Source organism: Heliconius melpomene, chromosome 18 (assembly GCF_056956725.1).
Source record: "Heliconius melpomene rosina isolate 202511_hmr_F chromosome 18, ASM5695672v1, whole genome shotgun sequence".
Taxonomy (NCBI): Eukaryota; Metazoa; Arthropoda; class Insecta; order Lepidoptera; family Nymphalidae; genus Heliconius; species Heliconius melpomene.
The window spans coordinates 11549377-11572100 of NC_140406.1; the positions used below are offsets into that span (position 1 = coordinate 11549377).

The 22724-nt window shown below is 34.2% G+C and overlaps 2 protein-coding genes across 3 annotated transcripts in view; both read left to right on the top strand.

The window, feature by feature from the left end:
• The window catches only part of LOC146529594 (hexokinase-like), a 31358-nt gene that overhangs the window by 4588 nt on the left and 4046 nt on the right, over window positions 1-22724 (top strand). The window contains exons 1-7 of one of the 2 annotated variants that reach the window (XM_085202441.1): window positions 5269-5427; window positions 12155-12373; window positions 16766-16919; window positions 17314-17425; window positions 17972-18078; window positions 18401-18621; window positions 18875-19083. In XM_085202441.1, coding sequence (XP_085058567.1) covers window positions 12176-12373; window positions 16766-16919; window positions 17314-17425; window positions 17972-18078; window positions 18401-18621; window positions 18875-19083 — 1001 coding nt within the window. In that variant the 5' untranslated portion in view covers window positions 5269-5427; window positions 12155-12175. Of the gene's footprint in view, window positions 1-5268; window positions 5428-12154; window positions 12374-16765; window positions 16920-17313; window positions 17426-17971; window positions 18079-18400; window positions 18622-18874; window positions 19084-22724 lie in introns of those variants that run through there. The other variant, XM_085202442.1, reaches the window with a different exon arrangement.
• On the top strand, window positions 19557-20621 carry LOC146529595 (uncharacterized). Its single transcript, XM_085202443.1, has one exon. The coding sequence runs from the start codon at window positions 19755-19757 to the stop codon at window positions 20619-20621; it is 867 nt and encodes a 288-aa protein (XP_085058569.1). The 5' UTR covers window positions 19557-19754.

A 22724-nucleotide genomic window follows, 5' to 3' on the forward strand; every position in this document is an offset into this window, starting at 1 on the left:
GTTTTGTTTAAAACAATGAATAGTTCTTAATGTAATGGAAAATAAGCATTATTCAGTTATTTTTTTACATTGTAATTTATTACCGTATTACGTAAGTAGGTCTATTAAATATCTTGCCAGAGGCCGTAGTGGCACAGAGCACAAGGGTGCGACTGCACACTATGTTCCCAGGTTCCCTCTGCCTACCTGCTATGTGCGGGATGCAGCGTGATGCTAAAAGAAAGTCCTCATTATTCTACGGGATATACCATTGATTCGTCTTTCTCCTCTTTGATTTCTGGCTATTAAGTAAATTATTAAAAAATCATTCTACCATTAAAATATTTCGACATCTAAGCTAATATAGTGTTTGGTAAACAAAGTATTTCACAGAGAAGTGTCAGTAGAAGTAGTTTGTAGAGGGCGAGGCGCGCGGGCGTGTGGTGGAGGTGTGCGGGCGCGTCACGCTTGCACTCGCAATCTACACTCTTATAGTACGGTCGACGAGTTGTGCCCATCATGAAGTTAACTGTAGATAACTGCGTATACTTCTTTTTAGGATATTTTTAACATTTTTGAAGTGTCCTTCCACACTTAAGAAAGAATACTTATTTAGAAAACGTAAAAATTTTGAACGTAGCGGGACTCGAACCCGCGCCTCCTGGAAACTGACCTGGTCGGTTCCAAAGGTTCAGAAAGCGGCCACGACTCTACAACCGTACGGTACGACGCCATCTGTTTACTACGCTAGTAGATACTAAAATATATATTTTATGATATTGTAATTTAATTATAACCTGCATTGATCCGTGAGTCGATGTTATATCGGATTTCTGTGAGGATTAGTTGATAATTGAGTTTCATTTCTCAAATAATTGTAAGGAAAATTTGGTTATGGTTTAGTTGCTTAATTTATCCAAAAAATGTTTTTATAATACTTATGTTATATATCGTGACATAGTTATTACATACTATGTTATAACGTGTAATATAACATGTAAAATAATAATAATGATTATAATAAATATCTGCTATTGGTTTGGTAGTGAATGACCATCAAAACTATCACTTTTTATTTTTTATAAACCACTTCTAAGCAAAATGCTTTAAACTGTTTCACTTTATTAATTAATTTAAAATTCTAACATGTGCAATTAATTTGTAATAAAAATAGGGAAATAACGAAATAAATGACGTGACCTTCATGAAGGTTACATCAAATGTTTATAATTTTATATTACGACTCGGTAAATAAACCACAACTCTATCTTTTTAACAAACAAATTGATAATTAATAGATGTGCTGATTTTCAGCCCGTATAATTTACTGTAATTACTAGCGATTCGCTCGCGGCTTCGCTTGCATAAACTACTCTTTTATTAATTAACACCTTTTCAATTACTGCTTTACAATCACTTTAGTTTTTATTTACAAACCAATGAAAGGGGAAGATTGCCAAAATGCATAAATTTTAATATATTACATTAATTAATGAGAACTGCAATCAAATCAGTTAAGCCGTTTCTGAGATTAGCGTGAACAAACGCACAGATAAACAGACAAACGGACAAACTTTGAACATATATTTTTCAGCTTTATAATTTTAGTATTGGTAGTATAGATCTTGTTTTGTATTTTCAAGTATATACGGACAAAAATGAATTATAACCTCTATCCAAATAATTTTCTGAAAGCTATTGAGCTCATTTACTCTGCCAGAGTCAATATTTGCACTTTTAAGGAGTGAGAATGAGAAGTTCATTGTACTACGGGATAATAAACCACAACAATGAACTGACATACATATATTTTAAGTGAGGATTTACCGACATATCTCATATTGTACCACAATATGATTTGGCGATTGGTCCTCGGCGGCTAATGGATTCGACCGCGGACCCCTCACACGCCGTCCATCTTCATTTATCTATAAAAAGCTTCTATTTCTGTATAATTGTCTATTTTCTATTTGCTCTCTGTACAAAATGAAAGTTTTTTTTTCGTGTAAATTATAAACAAACTAGCGGCCCACTCGCGGCTTCGCCTGCGTGAACTACGTTATTATTAATTTCTGTCTCCATGAGTACCTACGTCCTATAAGTGACGTCCATGCAAAATTTGAGACTCCTAGCATTTGTAGTAACGAAGTTTCATACAAACTTTCAATTCCAAAAACAACCCTAACAACCCAAATCTTAGCGAGCACCTACGTCCTATGAGTAACTCCTATGCATAATTTGAGATTCCTACCACTTGTAGTTTCTGAGATTTCGTGACGAGTGAGTGACCTTTCGATTTTATTATAAACAAATATTGTGCAAATGGAATTGAACTCGTAAAATCTGCTTACCTTCTCACTTATCTACTGACTGCTTTTAAAACTTTGTTCACACTTTTTTAAGTGTATCGGGATTTAATGAGCACCTCTTGAATGGTTTGCAAGAGTCGCAGGTTCAAATCCAGCTACGTTAAAATTTTTATGTTTTCTAAAAAAGTATAATTGTTAAACGTTCATTGCTTGAATTATTTTATCAGCATTATTTTTTGTATGGAACAACTATAGACATTGCGGCAACATGCAGCCTCATTAGCTAATTAATTATTAAAAATATAACTATCTACTTTCCTTCAATTAAATCAACTATGAAGAGAGAAAACAATTAATGATAAGAATTTCCTTAACAAGGTTTTGGTTCGCGCTTAGTTGTTATCTGGGAAGACGACGACGACGTCAGGTTATGCAACTCGGGTCATGACCATGAGACATGGACAAGTAAACAAATAATAATTGAGTTAGTTCAGTAGTTATTGCGATACGGTGCTTACACGCGCTGTTAAGATAACAACCAATATGGCTTTTAATTCTAATTACTATATGAAATTAAATAAATATTTGAAAATCAGGGCAATTAAAGGAATTATTACAAGATAATTTGTGTTGTTCATAAAAATTAGTGAAATATTTAGAGTAGATGATAACTGTTCAATTCTCGGGTTATCTATATTTTATATGGCTGTCAAATATTTATATTTTTCAGGCAGTCTTAAGACATTTCCCTTTTCTTTTTTTCGTCTATTTAAAGGACTACCGAGTCAGAGTCAACACCCTAACCTGTGCTTTACAGCACCTTGAATTATATTTGAATGACTAACCATTGAGGCAAATCCGGCGCTGAGTTCCTCTAACACGCATCTGCATCATCATGCTGTATGAATTCGGAGGATAGGTAGTGGGAAATGGAGGTACCTTAATGAGGAATAGGGTGTCTTTAATTAGGTTCCCATGTTACCTCTGCTTACTCTGCTATGTGTGGATCTCTGTCACTGCTCTTCTGCGTAATTTATATATTCAAGTAATTGGAGAGTAGGTACTATGTAATTAAAAATAGCAAAAACCAACGCTAAAATTAGTCAAATCTTTTAGACAGCTAAAGAAATAATAATGAATAAAAATCAAAATTACAAATACGATGCTCATTTATCGTTTTAATTTTATACAGACTGATTAATATTAAACAAGTCAAAGACCTTTAACTTGTTTTCGTGTTCGTAATTGTTTTGCATAAGCTGTTAGTTATCGCGGCGCGTACCTCTGTAGAGTACACAGTGCGAGCTGACGTGGAAGACGGTGGCTCTATTAGGTTTTTTAGTAATTTCACATGGATTTTTATCCTTCTGTGCTCTTTTGTCGTTTTGTGATTTATTATAATAGTTTTAATATCATTAAAAATGTTTTGTGAGGGCTAATTGAGCTTCGTTTTGGAGGGTTATCAAGGGTCTTTTTATAAGAGACTATTGGAAGGACTCTTGATTGGGCCCCATTACACCTCTATTCTTTGTGTCTACTTTGCGCATCTATTATACATCTATTTTCTGTAGGTATAAGTCACATGTTTGTTAGTGTTTGCCGACGACTGACGTCAGCGGTCAAGTTCACGCGAGGGCTTCGATAGGATCTCTCGATCAATAATTTAATGATAATTTTGTTTGGCCGACCTTTCTAATAGAATCGAAAAACTTGTCGATCTCATCGAATTTTAATTAAGATGTTTCGAAGTTTTTGTTTAGTGCATAGATATAATGGTGGATTTAGTGTCACGTTAATATTCTCTTTACCTATTAGGCATTAAAAATAAAGTATTTATCATAATATTAAATTAATTTTTAGTACCTTAACTTAAACTTTTTAATATTAACCTAGAACCTAGAATCTTAAGAAGATCAACCAGGGTCTTCTCCTGCCTCACTTACACGCGATTATTTGCCTTGTTAACTTATTGTCGCGCGAGGAAGTATTTAAAATATTAAATAATTAATTCCACTGAGTGGGAATGGAACCTACAACCGTCGCGTTTACTGCACGGCGCACACGAGAGCCATCTTTTTGTTAAATTAAGAATTTCCCAGAAAACCACAATTGAAAAATGTAAATAGCTCTGGAGTCGCGTGCCACATTTTTGTATGTCAGTGTCAGCTGAGCGCAGTGCTCTGCGAGAATACTACGAGGTAAAGTAGGTCATTCCCAGGAGCCAAAGATTTAATTGTATTGCGTAAAAGACATTTATTTTCTGTGACATTTTAAAATATAAGTATATAAATATAAATATAATATGTATATAGTACAGACAAATTTTATAATATATATTTATTTTTTCCAAACCCAAACCCAAGACGTATAAAATAGTTATTTACTGAAAATAAAGGGAATGTTTGATCCTAATCGATAGACACTTAAGTATGATGTCATTGCTGCCGACTGTTTGACAGTCACCAAATACCGCCCGACAAACAATCACAATTTACTTAACATGTGGAAGTCCATTATCATACCATTATCCATATAAAATCATATGAAATATTATAAAGGTTTCAGCTTTAAGGTGCCAGATTCATCATACATTCATTCAACGATTCATTATTAAAAAGAAAAGTTAAAATATATTTTAGAGATAAAGGAAGATTATGGTATAATATTAAATATATATATATATCACTCAATTCTCTTAGAGACTTTCGGGTTACCAAATACATCGTGGTTTTAAATTATTTCAAGAATTAAGGCAAACCACCAGAGTTACACAACAACATACAGTAGAAAAAATATTTAGCGCTTAGTTGGTGTCCTCTCCGTGGACCCTTGTCCGGTCCATTTGTTAACATCGAGGTGTCTAATTGTGGCGAGGAGTCTTATCGAAGGTCGCTGATAACACTGTTATCAGGAGGCACGACCTGCTGATAACCTACCGCCCCGAGCTCTGAGACGCAGATGCTGAGAACATTCATTAAAACCATTTAACGTTCTGATTTATGCGTATTACCATATTTGCCCTTGTGAAGGCAACACTTCTTATATATCCTATAACTTAAATAACAAAGCTATATTATTAATGTGACATACTAAATTTATGAAATTTAAAAAGTGACTCAAACGGATTTCATTTTCACAGGTAGGTAATATCCATGTACTATCTGCTAACTCTATTAACTAATGAACTTTTTATTAAGATATTATAATTTCAAAATGCTTTCTTTAAATTGCATTAACCATAAATGTAGCTTAAGCAAAGGGGACTTAGAATTAAGACATTCCGTTCCCCATATTCCTATAAATTTTAGGTGCCTTTTAGGTTAATGAACTTAAAAGGGTATCTGGAAACAAGAGTGAGAGAATGGAAAAAAACCGATACCCGAGAGGAAATCGAACCCACAAACTGTCGCGTTTAGTCACATACTGTATAGACTAACGAATTTATCTAATGCAGCTAGGAAGCAAAAGAAAATTATGACCTTGTAAGCACCATAACCAATATACAATATATCTACCGCTCCTTTTAACTCCATGGGGGAGCAGATTGCTCGACAAAGGAAATTTCTATTAAGAGTCTCGCAAATAATACACCACTACTTTAAGTGCCATTTTGTTTCTGGTTGTAGAGCTTGTTTCTTCTTTATTCATTTCTATATGGTTCTATTATTAATTGTGTTCAATTAAATACTTATAATAGAGACTTACTCGTGCCACTCAAATATTTTTTATGATTCTAAAAGTAATATTAGCTATATTTGGGTTCCGTAACAAAATGCTAAATCGGGCATATTACTAAGATTCCGCAGTCCGTATGTCTGTCGGTACATCCGTCTGTCACCATAGATATAGCGAGAAGATAAAAAAACACAAATAATTGCTTTACCCCCTAATATTTTTAAGAAAGTCCCCCCCTAGTACCCCCTAGTATTTTTAAGAAATGATAAAGTCACTTCCTATATATAACACTTATGTACATATAAAGATACTTCTAATAACTATTGTGCATAAAAACATCTAGGTTTATCTTTTTTTACTGATGACATCACTGAACGTACATTTATATCCGCTTACCTTAAAAATTGGCAAAGTGCGTGCGCTATCAAACGCGTAATCTATAGCACTATGCTTAATTGATTACTAGGTACTATCGATCGTTACAGGATTTAATTATATTAGTTTTCGAGGTACATTCATATCTTTAACATTGACAATGGAATTATAGTTGTATTAATTTTATATAAATTATGATTTAAATAAAAATTTAAGCAGACGTCGCCTCGTGCAGGAGAGAGGAGAGAGTCTCTTAGGATTGATTAACGAAATTGTAATTTATATTTCACAATCTGGCTGTAAAAATTGGTCCATAATAATAAATAATTAATGAACTAGTATACTATTGAACAAAATAATAAATAATATTTTATATAACCACGGATTTACATAGATCCAGTGTAACTCTATACTTGAGGTGCAAAACCACGGACGGACAGACATCTATTGTTAGACACTTTGAGTATGTGATTGACTAAATGACTACTGATAGTTACGTAATTGAAAATTTGTTGCTCGACGTTTATATAGGCAGAGCCACTTCCGCTGTTTTATCTCATTATTATAATGCGATTTTATCCAATTATTATAAAAATAAATGAAATCCGTACAATGTGAGTGTGTCCAATCCGAACTTGACCAGTTCTTTTTAAAAATCAATAGGGATTTGAGTTTGATAAGAATTTAGGATAGGTTTTCCAAATTAGAAATATTCGATTTTCCAATAAAGATGACCAAAAGCGACTTGAATAAAAGTACCTTAGTAAATCTACATAATCTTGTATAGCCTTGTCAGTCAGTCGATTCGTCGTTAGCGAGGGAATATACACAGTACATGCCTACTAGCATAGTAGGTGTAATATAATGCTGCGTAGTACACTACTCTCGTTGAGGCTCGCCGCGGAGAGTTGGGTAAAGTGAAAATTCATATGTTAATGTTTACTATTTTATTATCGCATACACATATAAGCTTTCTGAGCACACAGAGCAAGAAAATGGAAACATTTCCGCTCACCATTTTACACCAAGTTCTCGACAGCTTGCGTGTTGAGTAGTGGATCTCAACGCCGCGTTTTCCCTCGTTACCAGAGCGGAGAAAATTAAAATATTAAATATTTCATTTCCCCGAGTGGGCTCGAACTCACAAGCGTCGCGTGTACTGTCGCGCTTGCGTCTCTGCGCAACTTACTCTCTGTTTTGTACACGCTTGGAATTTTAAATTACTGTAGATATATTCATACTGATTAAAGGTATAATACTCGTATAATTCAAAATTATAAGAACTTATTTTTCTACATGAATTCTTCTTATATTATTTTTTCGAAATGTTCTAATAAATACGTTTTTTATATTTTTTGCAATACAATCAATTATTCTTACTACGTAGGTATTATTTTACATTATCAATTTGAAAAGTGGAAACTAAGATTGCTATAAATCACAGTAGGTATCTCGCGTTGCGTGATGTCTTAGTAAATATTTACATTAGCCGCGCACTTATCTTATATATTATTATTGTAGGTTGTTTTCCACAGAACGGAGCAAATTTTACTATTGTCAGAACGTAATTATATGAATAGTATAAACACTGTAATATTATATAAGTCATTATAATTTAATAGCTTTACTTATAAGTTATAGTCAAGAGTATATATATTTAGTAGTACCTATTTACTTTGTACACACATAAACATCAATTTAATAAATTATTCAAATAATAAATCAAGTTAGCATTATATTTAGATTGATTATTGGAAGTTTTTCCAAAATCCTGATATTCTGCCTATATAACCTAGATATTTCCTACATTGAGAATAAATCTTAATTTGATATTAAAATCGCACGCCGCCTGCAGCTAGCTATCGGCCCGGCAGGAGGCGGTGGGCGCGCCGGCACGTCACGGCCGCGCCGATGCGCTTGCGCAGTTACTTTTATATTACGCTATTTATACTTTACGCCGTTTCTTCTCAGTTTCGATCAACCATATTCTTAAAAATAAACATATTTTATCTGTGTTTAAAATTAGACAAGAGACAGAGAGAAAAATTTACTTATTACAATAAATAATTACATTTTTTATTATGACTTACAAGATAATGGCGTTATTCCTAATCTCATTTAGTATTCTTCAATGCATTCTCCGTACTGGCAATTCCCTGGTCTATTTGTGTACTTGTTTTGTTTTACAAACGTAATACATTTTTTTTCACTTCGTTGAATGTAAAATATGAGATATTGTGTTGTTATGAAATAATATTATATAGGATGACTAGCGGCCCGCCCGCGGCTTCGCCTGCGTGAACTACGTTATTATTAATTTCTGTCTCCATGAGTACCTACGTCCTATAAGTAACTCCTATGCAAAATTTGAGATTCCTAGCACTTGTAGTTTCTGAGATTTCGTGATGAGTGAGTGACCTTTCGATTTTATATATATAGATATGTAGAACGAGTAAATAATAGATAAAGTAGTAAATTTATTTATAAAAACTTTTTATTTTCATAATATTTTTAAAATGCTATATTTAGAATTTTAATCCGTGAGACTTTAATAACTTTAAATTTAACGGATATTTTGCGTGCTTTTCGACCCAATATTTTTAAAAATAATAACATATTGTTTTAACATTTAATAAAAATAGGTTTTATAAAATATTAAATAAAATTTAGAGCGTTTGATCTACTTTATCTATTATCGTGTTGGTGCTCGTGGATTATTTTCGTAACGTTCACACTTTAGAACTGAGATTGTTATCACCTTGACATTTGCGTGATAACATTTCATACTAGATTTATCCCGATACAAGTTATCAGTGTCGTATGATTTCGGCATTTTTTACATATTACACACACACACATTTTTACATAATGTTTAAATATTTTATTACATAATCAAAATATAGAGACTTTTTATTTTTATGTTTTTTTTTAATAATGGAGTAGCTAAAAGTACTTATTTCCCCACATAATGTGTCGGGTAGCGAGACACCTAGCCAAAAGAATACGCTTATTATAATTATAATGCTTGAGTACAATTCGAACTACCTAAGAGGGAAAGATTGTTGGAACGGAGTGTAGAAACCTGCGTAGAAACGTGAAATTTGGACAGATGTTTATGTTTGTAATGTGAACACCCATTAAGAAGGGATTTTGAAAAATATTAACCCTGAAGGGGTGAAATCAAAATTGAATGGAATGAATTTGTATGGAAAAATTTTAAAATTGGCAAGGGTTTTATAATATTTGAAATTCAGACTCTTAAAAATATTTCAGTAAACACGTGATTCGTGGTTTATTATAATTCACCATTTAAGGGTAAACAGGCGAAGCTGCGCGTATCCACTAGTATATTACATGTAGACGATATCGCTTTAGTGAATAGTCAGCAGTCAGTAACCAACGAATGATAATATTCACTTAGTTGACAGTCACTTGTAAAAAAATGATTGTACTATTATTATAATCATCGACATCCTCTCCTAAATGATGTTTACTGTTCCGCTTGTCAGTTTTTTAAATTCTTCTTTAGAAATAATTGAGATAAATGATGCATTAGTTTTTAAGCAAAGTTATTATATGATTTTTTAATACCTTTTTTTAAATAATAGGTGTAGATTCGATTAAATTGATAAATTTATTAAATTTAAACACTCATAATATAGAATCACTAGCGTATGCGCGCAGCTTCGCTTACTTATTTAGGGGTGAATTCTAATAAACCACGATACATGTGTTCAATGAAATATTTTTAAGAGTCTAAATTTCAAATTTTATAATAATCGGCGGCGTTTTAAAGATTTTTCCATACAAACTTTCAACCCCTTATTTGCACCCTTAGGGGGAGAATGTTAGAAAACGGTGAAACACGTATTCAATTAAATACTTTTAAAAATCTAAATGTCAAATTTTATAAAAATCGGTGCCGATTAAAAAAAAAATCCATACAAACTTTCAACCCCTATTTCACCCCTTTAGAGTAAAAATTTTTCAAAATCCCTTCTTAGTGGATGTCCAGATTACGAAAGTAAACATCTGTCCAAATTTTACGTTTCTACGCACAGCGGTTACGGCTGTGCGTGCGTCTTACCTCAGTCAGTGAGGACAAGTCCTTTTATATATATAGAAGATAATATCTCGAAATACCATGTCTTCAGATTTTCTTCTGCGTAACACTAACATAAGGGAGACTTTTAAGAATCATTGACCCTGAAGATTCATTTTTTTATCTCGCTATTAAATTTACCACATACAAACTTAACACACATTTCCTTATCATTTATTCGGAGTATTTTCCTTCTTTCTTTCCTACGATTTGACTTTCTTGTATTTTGCCTCGTTATCCTCTGCTATATCTGTATGACAGATGAAGAGCTGAGAGCGAAGTGACATATCATTATTTAATCTCTATCTAACCTTCAAAATGAATGAATTGCATGGCTCTGGCCTTGTAACTGCATTTTGGCCTTGTAACTGCATTAAAATTGAGTTTGAAAAGTTTTGATATCGTTGTCATTTTGGAGGTTACATTTTTTTAAAGAATAAGTTATGAAAGAGCCGGGTGGACGGGCCTTTAAAGAGGTGGCTCTTTCATAGCCTGAATAATATAAGATTAAAAAGTTTGTTAGAATTATCTACTTAAAATTACTGATAGAATTTAAAAAACAACATTACATTTTAATAAGAATTATTAAATCGTTTTTCTTTAATATTGTTTAGCATAATTATCACTGTTATACCTCATAATATAAGACTGGCTCTTTCATAACTTTTAATGGCTCTTTCAATACCAAAAAAAGAGCCAAATGACACATTTTTTAAAATGAATATTTTATTGTATGGTTATTTCGTACGAAATTACCCAGCTTAATAAATAAATAATAATTTGAGGAAAAAAATCTTAATTTCTTTAATTAAAAATATATTTTTTTGCTTCATTTAGTAAACTGGCTCTTTCATGCCATTTTTCCCTTATATATAATAACTTGTAACTGAGCGCTAGCGTACGTCGCGGACTGCGGGCGGGCCTCACTCGACAGATTACACCAAATATTTCATGAACGATAACCAATTGCGATACACTTGTAGTTATCGATCAGTAATCTTGCGATCAATTTTCTATTCAATCTAGAAATTACACTATTAGATTATTTAATCTAATTTCTAGATTAAATACAACATTGGTATTGAATAACTAATTATTTATCTTATAATTAATTGAAATGAACTAATTATAATATTAATAAGATGAATATAATATTATGAAATGAATTAGTTCAAATGAACTTATAAGACTGTGTCTAAGCTCGAGGTATTTGGGGGAATTCAAAGATAACCTTTGTCTTACAATCATTTCCTCAAACTCAAAAATAACCAAGAACTATAACATTTCGTAACAATAAGATTTGCAGGAAGGAAGGAGGGCGAAGGAGTATCTTAACCATTTTTATGTATACAAAAATTTGTTAATCTTAGGTGCAGATAAATAAAGTTTATCATAATATATCATGAATAATTATGCCTAAAAGAAGTTATCAATACATTAAACTCATATTCTAACAATATGATAACGTCACAGCACGTGTGACATGCTAGTTGCTGTATTATCTAAACACATTTATTTTTCTAACGATATAAGTTTTTCCGAAAAAATATTTTAATGACTTTCAAAACTACGACGTAAAAAGAATTGAAGATGCGTGTATTAGGATTGAAACATTAAAAGGAAATAAATAAAATACTTTCAACTCCGAAAAAAAAAAACCATTAAATTCAGAGCAAAACCTTAACTAACCTGACGTTTATTGTTAAAATTACAGATAGCTACCTGATCATACAAAATGTCAACGGCGGTAGAGAATGGCCCGTCCGTGCCCCGGGTTTTCATGAACGGCACAACCAACGGCACCAACGGAACAACAACTAACGGAACGGCGACCAACGGAATAGCAACTAACGGAACTAATGGTGCTTTGACATGGGAACAGCAGTTCCTGCCCCCACCACTGCAGCTGGACGATAGAGTACGAGCTATTAAGGTAAATTTTACGAACATTAAAAATTCCAATGGATTTAAAGGAAATGTACTTTATAATATTTTCATGCCTGTACCAGGCAAAGCGCGGCGATGAGTTCCGCCACTCAACATGCAATGCCTGGTGGAAAACACATACACCTCATGAATATTTGCATTTATAATATTAGTGGAATAACGTTAATTAATTTTATTATAATTACTGTATATATACAAAACAGCATTTAGTTTTAGTAACCAAATAACATATTTATGGAAACTTTGCTCAATAAATGTCCCAATTGATTAGATAAGGTTTATGGGTTCAGTGCAGTGTTTACATGGAATTTCTTTTTATTAATTGTTGTTAAATGTTATCAAACAAGAAACCATATAAGTTAATCTTCTTCATATTGATTTTTTATATTAATTCATAAACTGTAAACACGTGACTATAAATTCATTGAGGATTATACGGCACAGCATCTGATTGTAAACGCAACGGTCTTGGGTTCGATTCCCATTTGGAATTAATATTTTTATTTCCTCGTTTCGGTAAAGCTAATGTTGAACTTCATCACTCAGCAGGTAAGATCTTGAAAATTAAGGGGGGTATGGGGAACGGGGTGTTTTAAGTTTGCACTATGTTCCGTCTGGCTATTCTTCTATGTACATGGGATACAGCGAGAAATTAAAATGAATTAAGATATTATATCAATCGAAATTAGAAAAAACCTACTTTGTTAATCTAATATCTCATGTGAAATACAATAAAAAACAAACACAAGTGTGTTCGTAATTTCGCAGGTCATTTAAAAATTAACTGGAATATTCTGAATAGATAACAAGTGTTATCTACGTTGTATACAAGAACCCCTATCGGTGAACTCGCAGATAAAGAGATGTCCAAAATATTTTTTTTTGTTATATCTATAATTCTATATTGTTACGCTTCTATGGTAGCCACGCTAGAGTTATTAATTTTTAAAAAATTAAAAGATTTTTATCTAATAATAATATTGACTATTTTCAAATATAAAATACATACTTAGTTTAGTACTTTTTGAATAACTTTAGAGAAAAAAGAAGGTTATTATTATAATATAGGTAGGCTACTAACATTTTATATATATTTGTACATATATCGCCTTAAATGCCACAAATAGGAGTTGCACGTGCAATTGATTCTTCCAATTCGATGCACTTCATTGTGAATTGTGATGGATGGCGACTTGATTGACACTGACTCGACGCCGACTGACAGGCAGACGGACAACACTTACAGCTTGCTGTGGGTTTGCATGGATTATAACATATCTGTCTACTATACTCGTATACGGAATACAACGTGGAAGTAAAAAAATGAAAAATATATTATAAACGCTACCATTCTCTATCCTTGAAAATTCTGATACCTGTAAATTACGTTATATTGTAGAAATACAGATACAACTATTCATATGTTTATTTGAATATTTTATTATAAAATCAAATCAGCTTTACGCTGTATCCCGCACACAGGAGGGTTGCTTACCCTTCTGTGTGAGGGAACCTAGTGTTAAGATACCCCGTTCCCCATTTTCATTATAGTCGGTATAACTAGTTTTGGTGTAAAAGCGTATTACACAAACTTACATTCACCTTTATAATATTATAATGATCTTTATAAAACAACATACATCAAGTAACGTTTATAAGTATGTATACATAAATAGTTAGTTTAAGTTCCCTTGCCCCTTACTCTACATTCATCTGACCTGATTCACCGCAAGTGGCATGAGACGCGGACGTACTCTGAGCGGCGGTACTTAGTTGCGGGAACCAGCTCTTATAGATACTTGTCATAATTTCACCTAATTCTTTAACTATGAAGTAGAATTATGTAAACAATAAAATATAAAACTTAAACTTTGATTCTAAGCCTAACCTTATCTAATTCTTAATATGTCTTATTTAAGACTTAAATTTGAGAAAACTAAAAATCTCCCACGCGTATAAACGACATAATTATAGCATTCCCATGATACTGGTTTGCTTATTATATACGATATTTTTGTAAATTTCAAAAAACTTTAGACATGGAAAAAGGTAATTTATATTGAAAGAAATATGACAACTTAAAAGTTCGATATAAATAGTGAATGATATTTATTTATACATTGTAAAGCTCAATTTAGAGCAATAGGATAAATGGCATGTCCGAGTCCTGTCGGGCATATACCTATATCTATATATGAAAGTATTGTCTGCTGTTGTATTGAATCTTTCTGTAGAGCAACCTTGACATGAATGAAAAGGACATAGAACTTTAGGTCATAAAACTTTAAATTACTTCATATACCTACTTGTAATTTCTAGGGGAATGATGATATTAAAAATCAAAATAAATATGCTTCAGGTTGTACCAAACACACAGCCGGGTAGGCAGAGGGAAGGAAGTGTTAATACACTACGTTCTCCATTTTTCGCCGAGTTCTGGAGGCATTCCATTTTGAACGGATGGCAACGGAAGCGGAACTCAACTTCGCTATTTACCTCTACAACAGAGCGAAGAAATGATTATATTAATTTTTTTTTTCATTTATTCGGCTAGGAATCAAACCTACAACCAGTCGCGTTTGGGTCCCTTACCACGACTGGCCTTATTATAAACTTTTTTAATTGTAAAAATTACCGAAATATAGTGTGTAAAACATTATTTTATCTAATCCTTATTAGAGATATAGGTTTTTATCCCTATCGATAATAGATAATGACAAGTTGAATACCTCGTTACTACTAATTGCGGGAGATTCAGACAAATTGTGTAATGAGTATTACAGCTCGTTCAGAAACTTTGATGCCTGCTCCCATTTCCATGGGTTTTAACTTTTTATGTTATAACTTCCATTTTGTCTATAACTTACGTACGCTATATAACTCTCTATTTGATAATTTAAAATGAATGATTTTAGAAATTTTCAAAATCAAGAAATTAAAGATATTATATATAAAAAATAAGAAAAAATGTAAGATATATAATTCGTTTGTGACAGTATCATAAGATACTATCATAATCAAGATTTACGAGTCACGTAGCGCGCCGACACTTGCGATCCGCAAATATTTTAATTGTGTACAATTAGCTAATTGCGTATTGTTCAGTAGCAGAGCAGTGCGTTGTAAAGATAATACACACCCAAGGAAAGATATGCTAAGCTTTATATTGCATTATTTACTATCTTGTTATCAGGTTTATTTCGATATGTGGAATCTAGAAAGTGTTTACAATATTATTAGAGAAGTTAAATATTATACATAAGCATCAATAGCCTGTCCTCGTCAAATGTTGGACATAGGCCTCTCCAATGGCGCGCCACTGACCTCGATCTTCAGCTCTTCGCATACAGCGGTTGTCAGCCATTTTGCGAATGTCGTTGCCCCATGTAGCTGGAGGACGTTTGGGAACAGCCCACTGCCACTTTAGCATGCCATTCCTTTGGGCTATGTGATTATCCACATAAGCCATAGGATTTCTGTCCAATTGAATAATTTCGATTTCGATCTTCCAGAGATACTCTAAGTATATCACTCTCCATAGCACGCTAGCACGATAATTGGTAGGACGCACTCGTTAAAAGTTGCCTCTGAAAATGCTAAAAGCTACAACTACCGCTCATATTTAATGAATTGTGTATTTAATGTATTAATTATGTTAGTTAATCTTAGAATATAATTAATTTATGCTCGAATGAAATTAAATTAAGCAAGAATTATGTATATTATTTAAACATTTACATTACATTAACATATTTAATTTATATAATGCAATACATCAATCCTCAGCGGACGATCTGTCTCCTTGTTATAAGCAAGTTCTAGTTCACTACAATCAATAGCCTCTGAGATAGCCTGGTCCGAGCGACCCGCAGCGACCCCAGATAACTCCACCAATTAATTTGACTTGATTGCTCTTTAAAGCCATTTATCAATAGTTATTTCATAATATGTCAATTTTTATATGAAAATGCTACTGCTGAACCTTAAACACTAATAAACAAAATTTTGTTATTCTAAATACAGACATAGCCTTCCAATGTATTTCCATTTGTCGTTCGGATCATTGACGTCTAGAAGAGTTGAATCACCCGCCTTTTTCGCAGAAACCTTATCTTTTCACTTATCTTACAAATGAAGTAAAGAGTTTCATACATTTGGACAGTAAAATAATTATATTTGTTAGCTTTATTCATATACTTAACTATACTTATACAAAAGGATTGCAGAAAGATTGCTCTTTGTAGAAGTTCCTTTGAAACCTTCCTACCTTCATGATGTATCTCGGATTTCACAGGGACAGAGGGAGTGTCACTTACACTTCAATAACTTAAAAACTATACCGTCCAACTTTCTTATAATAAATTAAATGTCATTACAGACAGATTCAAGACTAGCCGGCCTGGTCCTCTGCGGCGCAACACTACGGCGGGTTGGCGAAGTGTTCGCACGAGAGATCGAAAATGGCCTGCGGGAGCGACCTTCTAGCCTGCAAATGGAGAATACTTATGTACCTGAACTGCCTAATGGCACTGGTAAGAGATATTAGAGTATTTATATATCAGAATAAACGACATATCCGAGAAAGAAGGAAAAATGCAGTAATTTTTCACATTATACCAGGAATTTTCACATCTGAAATACCACAGTAAATTAATATAATAAATAATAATTAAAGGAAAATGCTTCAGTTGCCACTTAGTGCTCATTAAGTTTCTGTAAAGAACCAATTTATTCTAATTGAAGTTTTTTAAACTGTTTTTGTTACTTATATTTTAAGTTAATTGATAACATGTCTGGATTTTTTGTGATGATATTTTACTTTTCTGTTGTATTTTCTTTGAACTAACTACAATCCTAAAGAAATAAATTAAATAAAAAATATTATATTCTACGTAAATTTATTTATTTTGGGCATTATTTTTATAGAGGAAGGCGTGTTCCTCGCGCTTGATCTCGGCGGCACCAATTTTCGCGTGCTGTTATTGGAGCTGCAGGATGGACAACTTGTACGAGAAGACGTTAAACAATATCACATTAGGTATTGTACAAGTATTTGTTTATTTCAAGGAGACCGTTATTTATTATTGTATAACATATTTAAAGGATAAAAATATTATAGTCAAACAATTTTCTTTATTAATTAAAAATCATTGGAAAAGACTGAAATTAATTATATGCTTTATCTAGATCAAGGCAACATTCTTTCTGCAATAATTGATATTGCTAAGTACTTTCTGAAAGTATGTAGAAAAACTATTTGTGATGACACTTGTGGAGAATGTTCAATGGCAGGTGTTTGCTTATTTGATAAGAAAATATTATCTTTATTTATTGTATAAACTGTAACAGATGTGGAACAAATTTAGGATAAAAACAAAATAATTATACCTATATTTTTGAGTTATAATTATTTTGTTTTTATCCTTCGATGATCCTTGACAATCGCCGTCGAAGGCTATTTACATATTCATAATAAGATGTATAATATATGCTTTAATAGAAAACTGGCAATAATGTGTTTATTGAGGCTGCTAAATGTAAAGCAATATAAATTACTATATACTTACTTATTTGTTTATTTTAGTGACGCCTTACGTCTGGGCCCCGGTGTAGACTTGTTCAACTTCTTAGCTGACTCCGTGCAGGACTTCCTGCGGTCTGAGGGCATGGAGGACGACGAGCTTTCACTTGGTAAGTAAAGTAGCTTTGTTAAAATAATTTATTGTAATAAGTTATAATTTAAATGTTGACCATTTTTAACGTTTGGGTTCAACATGAAATTGTAAGAAAGACTTAAGAATTGTAATATTTAAAAAATTGGTGAAAGAATGAATGCAATGATTTTAATCATACACTATTGAAGAATAGAAGAAGGTGGCTTACGTAATGTTGCATTTATTAATTTGCATAGTCATTGGCACTTTTCAGTCATTCAGTTTTAAAATTATTTTTCATTTAGATATGTACCTGTTGAAGAGCCGGATTAGTGAGATTGTGTTTCTTTTTTTGTCAGGATTCACGTTTTCATTCCCAATGAAGCAGCACTCGATTTCATCGGGCGAGCTGATTACGTGGACCAAGAGCTTCAAGTGCGGCGGCATGCAGGGCGTGGACGTGGCGGCGCTCCTGCAGCGCTGTTTGCGCGAACGCGGTCTCAAAGTCACCGTGCAGGTGCTGCTCAACGACACTACTGGCACACTGGTGGCTGGTGCACAGTTGGACCCTGAAGTTGCGGTACTTATTTTTTTACTTCACGTTGTATCCCGAATATACCAGGGCAGGGGACATAGTACTAAAACTCTGAGTTCCCCACCAGAGCTACGACGACGTCTACGACCACCAAGCTCGTAGCTTAATTCAATCAACTCAAATTGACTTGAAATTGAAGAATGACATCGCTGATGTTATTACCTAACTTGACGATTCCAAAAAGCTCGTAACGGCCTAATTGAACAACGAATATTTAGATTTTATTTATTTCTACCAGATCGGCGTAATAATGGGCACTGGCTCCAACGGGTGCTACATGGAGCGCGCAGACCGCGTGCAGCACTGGGAGGCGGCGCACGAGCGCGTGCGCGACGTGTGCGTCGACGTCGAATGGGGCGCCTTCGGGGACAACGGCTGCCTCGCCTTCCTACGCACTGAGTTTGATAAGGAAGTGGATGATAACTCGCTGCTGGCTACGTCTTTTACGTAAGTATATTGGAGAAAAATAATAATTAAGTAGAAATCTACATGGTTATTACTAAAGACTGGAGTATAGTCGACATTAGTAATTTGTGAGATGTTGGTTACCGTGAAATAAATCTTAGAGTAGGTAAGTAAAGATGTTGTAAGTGATGAGTTGCAATTAATTTAAAGTTGGGATTAACCCATCCCATTTATATAATAAAAACAATAAGTAAGTAGTAAGAAATAAGGAAATTAGTTTAGTTTTTTAATAATATTTAGTATTGTCATTCTTCTATATATTATCTTAAGGGTTGTAGGGGTATTGCACTAGTCTTATTATATTCTGTATAAACACGCTATATCAGCAACCTGAATTTATTCGCTACAAATACAATTGTGAAATTATGTTCCACTATTGTTTTGTAGCGTATAAATAACCAAATTAAATATGCAATAAAAGAGTTCAATATTAAGTCTCGTATCATTAGCATCACCCTGATGCTAAAGCCCACATTGGTGACCCCGACGTCAGTCTGACGAACCCAACTACTGTCCGACGCAAATCTTTATAGGATTGGTGAGTGCACATTCTAACCGGCCTCCCACAAGCGGGTCTCACCGGTTAGAATTTCAAGAGGCAACGAATTACCAAGTCCTATATATAGAGATTTTCGGGAAGTTAAAGGGTCAAGATGTTTCACCCATTGATGCCTGACGCTCCGATACAGCAACAAGTTAATTTTCCCGGCCCGGGACTTACTCCATCAAACATAGAAACGCCACCAGAGATATCAGCCATAAGTATCGTAGCCAGGATACCTGATTTCTGGCCTGAAATGCCACGACTGTGGTTTGCTCAGTTCGAGTCCATTGTAAAAGCGCAAAAGCAGGGGGACGAAACTAAATTCCACTTAGTCATCTCGAAACTAAGTAGGGAATCTATTCAACACATAGGTGATCTGTTACTGAATCCGCCGTCCGAACAAAAGTATGACATAATAAAGCAAAGGTTATTGTCAATTTATGAAGAATCCGCTGAGCGTCAATTTCAAAAGTTAATAAGCGAGATGGATTTAGGCGATCAAAAGCCGTCACAGCTACTACGAAAGATGTCCGAATTAGCAAGGAATGCGAATGTCGCTGACTCAACACTACACAGTTTATGGCTTCAGCGATTACCGAGCTCTATAAGAGCCGTCCTTATGGTTAGTCAAGATCAAAAGCTCGAAAATTTAGCCGCTATGGCAGATAAAATTATGGAAAATATGAAAATTCACGAGGTATCACAAGTCGACGCCTCATCATCGGATTTCATCAATAATGAATTATTGTCACAAATCAATAAATTATCTATTGAAATCGCAGAAATAAAAAGCTCATTCAAATTTCGGGGGCGGCAAAGAGAACCATATAGAAGACATAGAAGCAGTTCAAGATCAAGGCGAGATTCACGAGGCAGGCAACATAGCCTATGTTATTATCATTATAAATATAAAGAATTCGCCCATAAATGCGAGCCACCCTGCTCCTGGAAACCTCTTCAAAAAAACTCACAGTAGTGTTGACGGAGACGGACGTCAATGCTATTTTTCCATCTAGCCGTCTTTGCGTTATCGACCGCAAAAGTCGATATCGTTTTTTAATAGATACGGGAGCGAACATTTCAGTAATTCCGAGAACAAATAAAGCCTCAATATCAAATCAATATAAATTATATGCGGCCAACGGGAGCGAAATTAAGACGTACGGCGAAAAAACGCTTATATTAGATCTGGGATTACGAAGACAATACAGATGGACTTTCGTTATAGCAGACGTAAAGCAACCTATTCTAGGCGCCGATTTTCTAGAAAAGCATAATTTATTGGTCGATATGAGCCGTAAGAGGTTAGTCGACGGCGTCACAGGATTATTGAGTGCGGCAAGGATAATTAATACTAACGCACCTTCAATTACGACAATCAATGTCGAAGCGCCTTTCGCAGATTTATTGCAAAAATATCCAGATATAACCAGACCATTTTGCGCAAAAGAGACTCCTAAGCACGAGGTCGTACATCAAATAATTACTCAAGGTCATCCGGTCGTTTCAAAGTGTCGGCCGTTGTCAGCAGAGAAGTTTAAACTCGTTAAGAAAGAAATTGAACACATGTTAAGTATGGGCATATGCAGGCCTTCCAAAAGCGCATGGGCCAGTCCTATCCACGTCACGAAGAAAAAAGAAGGAGGAATTAGACTATGTGGTGATTATCGAAAACTAAACGCCATTACTAAGCCCGATCGATATCCTATTCCGCGTTTGCTGGATTTCACATATCTACTGCCTAAGAAGACAATATTTTCGCGAATAGATCTCAAACGAGCATATAATCAAATACCAGTTGAAGATGTTGAAAAAACAGCTATAATTACTCCATTTGGCCTTTTTGAGTTTCCACGTATGCCCTTTGGACTACGCAATGCCGGCCAAACATTCATGCGTTTCATGAACGACATAATGCGTGGCCTCGACTATGTATTTTGTTTTGTCGACGACATTTTAATTGCGTCTGAGTCTGAAGATCTTCACCGAGAACATATTGAGGAAGTATTTTGCCGTTTAAGTAAACATGGTATTACGATAAATACAGAGAAATGCATATATGGCCAGTCTGAAATAGATTTCCTCGGTTACAGAATTTTGCCAGAAGGTATAACTCCATTATCAAGTAGAGTAAAGGCAATTGACGAGTATCCCCTACCGAAGACAATTCGTGATTTAAAGCGATTCCTAGGGATGCTCAATTTTTATCGTACAAGCATCTCGAACGCAGCTACACATCAAGCGCCGTTAAATAAATACATGTGTGGCCGAACTTCAAAGAGAGACAATCGCACAATCGAGTGGAACGACGAAACTAGGGAAGCTTTCAATCAGTGCAAGAATAGCTTAAAAAGAGCCATTGCGCTGATTCCACCCTCTCCGCACGCACCGCTATCGATAATGACAGACGCATCTCAAACATGCGTCGGAGCCGTTCTGCAGCAACAAATAAATAACGAATGGAAACCCATTGCTTTTTTCTCCAAAGCTCTATCTCAAGCTCAACAAGCATACAGCACCTACGATAGAGAGCTGTTGGCAATTTATATGGCGATATGTCACTTCCAAAATTATTGTGAAGGACATGAAATTATTGTGTACACAGATCACAAGCCATTAACTTACATGTTCAAGCAAAAACAATCTGTTTCTAAAGAAAAAATATCACCGAGACGACTAAGACAATTAGACTACATATCTCAATTCACATCCGAAATTCAACACGTCTCCGGAGCCGAAAATGCAGTAGCTGACGCATTATCCCGCGTATCGCAGATTAATTGCCCAAATAAAATAGAATGGAGCGATATTGCGACTCAACAAATAGTTGACCCAGAATTAAAAAAACTGTTACAGAATGATAAGCTGAAATGGAAAAAAATCACCTTACCATGCAACAAAAAATTATACTGCGAAGTGTCAACAAGTGCAATTCGACCGTATGTACCGCGAGTATTTCGAAATGAAATATTCAGTACATTACATGACGTAACGCACCCAGGCGTCAGAGCGACGAGAAAAATGTTAACGTATCATTATTTCTGGCCTGGAATTAATAAAGACGCTAGTACGTGGGCAA